This window comes from Stylophora pistillata, chromosome 3 (genome assembly GCF_964205215.1).
Source record: "Stylophora pistillata chromosome 3, jaStyPist1.2, whole genome shotgun sequence".
In the NCBI taxonomy this organism is placed as follows: Eukaryota; Metazoa; Cnidaria; class Anthozoa; order Scleractinia; family Pocilloporidae; genus Stylophora; species Stylophora pistillata.
This window is the reverse complement of record NC_142521.1, coordinates 30,598,465-30,603,464: the sequence shown is the minus strand read 5'-3', so window position 1 is coordinate 30,603,464 and position 5,000 is coordinate 30,598,465. Positions and strand designations below refer to the sequence as shown.

Genomic DNA, 5,000 nt, shown 5'->3' with positions numbered 1-5,000 from the left:
CGTTTCAAACATCTCAGTGAGTTCACTCAAATAAGATTTTTTGACCAAGATGCGGTGATAGTTACATAACTCAGCGCTTTATCATAACCGCCAACCATTTCTTCACGTTCATTAAAGAGAGATGATTTCCCGTCTTGTCAAAATCATGGGACAAAGAAAACGTCAGAGTCTGAACCTGTCAACAGTATATTTTGACAGTTTTTCAATGTTTCACATGAGGCACGGTCCGTCCCAACGAACAAACTACGGTAATATACTGAAGCAAAACACACGTACTTTGAACATTACTGAATTTACTAGAACTGATCGTTAATTCACATAACAAACAGAAACCGACTACTATGCATTTTCGTGGTTTAGCATGTAACGATCGCAACGTGTAACGATCTTCGGCAGTTTAACAACAATTCTTACGGCGACCGTCCTCGTCCATGCGTCTAAAAATAACCTGTTTCACGTGGGGAGATGACAAAACATGGAGCTCTACTCCATGGAGTACCCTAATAAAACCAAAATGGAGGAAACAGCAAGACTGAAAGCCCCCCTGCCCCCCTCCCTCCCCCTCCTCAAGAACTGGACTGTATAGAACTGTAACGATTGGAGAGCTGGCAAGCTCAAAATGATATATTCTTCTACACGATTTACCCTGTTTTTAAAGTATTTTATTTGACTACTACATGATTTTTAGAGGTACTCCATTTAAGTACTCCATAGGGTACTCCATGGAGTAGGGCTCCGCGTTTTGTCATCTCCCGTTCACGAGCGCTTTAGAAACGATACTTACGATGCTCCTCGATTAAATAACTTCATTTTACATTTATAGGATACATACCTGGTAGTGTAACGGCGAAGAGAACCGACCATTTTATTCACAACTGCCACTACGATGTCTCTGTCAGCGGCGGGGTTAGGCCATCTCCTCACCATCCCTGTGTCTCCCATGGAAGTATCATCTGGCGGGTAAACATTGGAGTAATATAGCAATTTTTGACTTTCATACTTACCGATAACGCTTGCATTCCACACCGAGTTCCATACAGCACTAGATTTGTACTCACACAAAGGTAAATAGTTGGCCTTTGGAATTAACGGTAATGAATAAAACTGAAGTGTTTGACGACTTGCTATGTTTGCTTTCATTTCGTATTGACTTCGGTAATGATTTGCAAACGCCTGGTGATACCCATCCTTTTTCGCCAAAACCACTGAGTCGTTTGAGTACCGTTCGAAGTTTTCTACGGGGATGAGTTGAAATTCTCCCTCTGAAGGCGTGCTCCAATAAACTTGTGCAAACCCGTCACCAACACCTTGTTTATGAAGGACTTCAATGTAGTATCGATTCCCCCGTCGCAGATTCAGGAATTGAGACATTTGCACGGGGTATTTATTCAGTTCACGCTTCTTTGTCCAACCATAACCCTCTTTCTCGTCATAAACTCGACAAATTAAGCGTTTCTCGTTGGGATCCTCGCTTTCGCTAAGCCACAATTCCGACGAGTCGTCGGAGGCAATCGCAAAACGATAAGGTCCGCTCGTCGGTGGTTTTAAAAAGCCGAATATAAGCTGTCCGTAGTATTCTTTGTTATCCGAAACTTCGAATACATCGTTTATAAAACCCTTTTGGTCGGGGTAATTTGGAAATGTGGGTATTTGTTTCACTGCTTGGACGTTTGAGCCGCACAATTCCCTCCAGACGTAGACATTCAGTGAAAGGTCCGCAGTAGCATTCACAACAGCATCGCTTGTCCACGTAACATTAAGATTTTCGATAACAACGCTTGCGTTTTGTTTATTGTCTTCAAAACTCTTGATGAAGAGAAATGAGATTGATAAAGCTGCTACCACAAATAAAAATAGCTTTCCAGCTCGCTGGGGTCTCCGTAATCGTAGTAAACTTCGAAAAACCATTCCCATCAACACGTCCCTTGTACAATACAGAGTATGTAAAATACACCCTCAGTTGGTCATAACAGTTTCCCAACACAGACAACGCACAGCCTATATCCAAGACAAGGAAAGCTTTCGCGAACCTCCACCGATCAGCATTCCTCAAAACTAACTCGATTCGATGACGTGAGAAACCAGAGTCGATGGTACGTTGCAATCACGCGTTCGTTTTACGGAAACTGTAGTGTAGTAGAGCTATGACGTACTTGTTCTCTCCTCTACCGCCAACTGTTTCGTCTTCTTAGCGCGCTTTCTCGGGAGAGGAGGAATCAAATTAAGCCATCGTTAGACAATGTGATGGCGTGATATTAATCCAACAGCCGCGTCTGGATTTAAATGATAATTTATTACTGGTTATGTTTCCACAGGTTGTTACTTCGCTCGCTTAGCTGGTAAGGAAACTTCGAGGAAAAAAAAGCCTGTCTATGTACTCGAATTTGCATGCAATCGAATGACAGTTGGCATTTATTTTCCACCAATGAAGGAGAACTTGCGGCTAGATTTGTCACAGCGGAAACATGTCACATGTTCTATTTTTTGTCGCCCAGAAGTTGAATAATAATCCGTTTCATCATAGTCTTGAAAGTTAGAAAGCAATTTATGGTGGTTTTCTTTCCTTTCAAATTTGGAATTCCAAACCATTTACAATACAATGACAATGTTTGCATCTCCTGCCATATTTACTTTAGTTTCTTCGTTCTTATTACATGAGCCGGGCTGATTTCTTTTTTCACGCTTTTGGCGATTTCTTTTTTCACGCTTTGGCGAACACCAAAACAAAAGAAATCAGCGCGGCTAACCGGGCCAGCTCGGCTCATGTAATCAGGCCCTAAGGGCCTGATTACGCTTTGGTGAACGCCAAAACAAAAGAAATCAGCCCGGCTAACCGGGCCAGCCCGGCTAACCGGGCCAGCCCGGCTCATGTAATCAGGCCCTTAGGGCGCCCGGCTCATGTAATCAGGCCCTTAGTCTTTGGTCTTAGTCTTTGTTCTTTTTTTTTATTCTAAATTACCATAACCCCAACTAAAATATGCGGTCACGGCTGTTTCGCGGTGGAAATTTAGTTCGCGCATGCGTTCTACAAGAAACATCGAGTTAATTATTACTTCTCCGGTTAATACCAAATTATTCATTTGCATAAATCTGGCGTCCATGGCAACCACTCGGGCTAAGGTCTAGTTTAGCCAATGAAATCTTGCTGTATTTGTAATGTATGCGAGTGAAATTTAGCATGGCGGATGCATGCACATGGACGAGGCACTTGCTGTCGAAAATTTGGGTAAAATCGGTTAAATTTTGCCTCTGTTCGACGAAAACGCGTTGCTATAGTGGAGCCCAACAAGCACACCCTATGAAATCGATTGAAAACTTTGGTTTTGATTTGGGAAAGGCTCGAATTTTTTCCAGCAAAGCGAGAGTCACAAGAGAAGACGTGAAACCTTACTAAACAACTGACGGAGGTAAGTGTTTTAATCCGAATTGTTTTAAAGTCCATTCAAGGCGCTTTTAATATGTCAAGATCGGCCGTTATACGACTCCATTTTGAATTTCGGAGGTACTGAAATTCGAGCACAAAGTCTAATTTTGGTTCCAAAGAGTGCGGTCACACTTTTATTCGTCCAATAGAGAACTTAGCAAATAAATTACGCTAGATCTACATATATAGTAAACGTTCTTAGTCAACGAACCAATACATTGCCACTGTAAAGGGAAGCGTTTTACTCATTCGCTCTTCGTTTTAAATTTCTCTCTTTAGGTTTGGGAGCTTTCCCTGCTAATTCTGGATTTGACGTAATCTCGTGTCCTTTTTCTTCACATCGTCAAAATGCTGAGACGGGGTTTTGAATTCGGAGTGTATTCCTTCAATCCCTTGTTCACAATAGAATCCAAGACCCATGTGACTGCCGAAGGAAAGGGCACACATGTTCTCGTAGCATATATAGCTTTGGTGTGATCATCATGTCTGGGAATTTTTCCCTAATGAACTGAAGAAATTTGTGATGTCTTCCTCTACAACAAGAACACAAGAAAAGGGGGAATAGTGAGACATGATCCTATTATTGTATTCATGTTTTCCATGAAAGGCAGTTATTCTTTCACTTACCTGGCTTATCAGTCTTGTCATCAATGAGCTATTTAAGGGTAGAAGTTATGTTACCTTGCAGCAAGTGTGTACATGGTTACAAATGAATGATTTTCCATGTTAAGCTTGTCTCTCCACATTCATTTTCTTAAGAATCTCATCCAAATGAATTGGTAGTGGTCCATTGGCTTTCTCAAAGGCAGCCAATTCCATTTGTTCATCTGCAAGCTTTTCCTATAATGTTGAGATGTACTATTGAAATATGAACTACTTGAAATATGAACTACATACTGTTCAGTAGCTATAATTTGATGGGTTGTTAAAGTGATTTGTGCTAGTGTAATATTATAAATCAATAAACTATAACACAGAATCATAGCTTCCTTCACTAAAAAATTAAGATAGGTTTGAATCATGTGTGATGGAATTGGAGGATTGTACAGCAGTGATACTGGAAAACACAAATTGAGAAAAAATTACCTCTTCCTTTGCATTTCAAAGGAGTGTGTCTATCTCCTCCTGTAGTAGTGTAAAGTAGGCTGGCATGATATTTACACTAGAATGCAGACTTTGTAAATTCAGCAACTCCTGTAAATAAATTCTTTTATCTTACTTTGTCCAATTCAATGTCCGGCAGTTTCTCATGAATCACTTTGTGATAAAACTTTTGTTGACTTGTAACAGAGCCATCTGCTACAAACTTTTCATAATCCTCTTGAATGTTTTCAAGGGTTGGGAGTTCAGTATGTACATGTTTATGGCAAGAGACTTGCATCATTTTGGGATTTATCTTGCATCAATGACATAAATACTTGCCTGCAAATACAATTCTAATGGTGAAAACCTGTTTCACAGAAATAGTATTGTACAATACAGGCTACATTTAAGTTCTTTTAGTTGATTGCTCAATCTTATAGTTATTAGTATGCATGAATTATTGTCTAGATCAGACCTGAGGCACCAGCTGTTC

General features: G+C 40.5%; 1 protein-coding gene and 1 long non-coding RNA gene across 2 annotated transcripts in view; one reads left to right on the top strand and one right to left on the bottom strand.

Annotated features, from left to right (window-relative positions):
• Positions 1-2,398, bottom strand: part of LOC111323356 (beta-1,4-N-acetylgalactosaminyltransferase 3) — a 13,704-nt gene extending 11,306 nt beyond the window's left edge. Inside the window, exon 1 of the mRNA XM_022926683.2 lies at positions 833-2,398. Within this exon, the coding sequence (XP_022782418.2) occupies positions 833-1,914 (1,082 nt within the window). The 5' untranslated portion in view covers positions 1,915-2,398. The remainder of the gene's footprint in view (positions 1-832) is intronic.
• A 615-nt stretch (positions 2,399-3,013) lies between these two features.
• LOC148735583 (uncharacterized) lies at positions 3,014-4,642 on the top strand. The gene is made up of 2 exons (XR_015998997.1): positions 3,014-3,407; positions 3,704-4,642. It is a non-coding gene; the product is annotated as an uncharacterized LOC148735583 (long non-coding RNA).
• Positions 4,643-5,000: the final 358 nt, after the last annotated feature.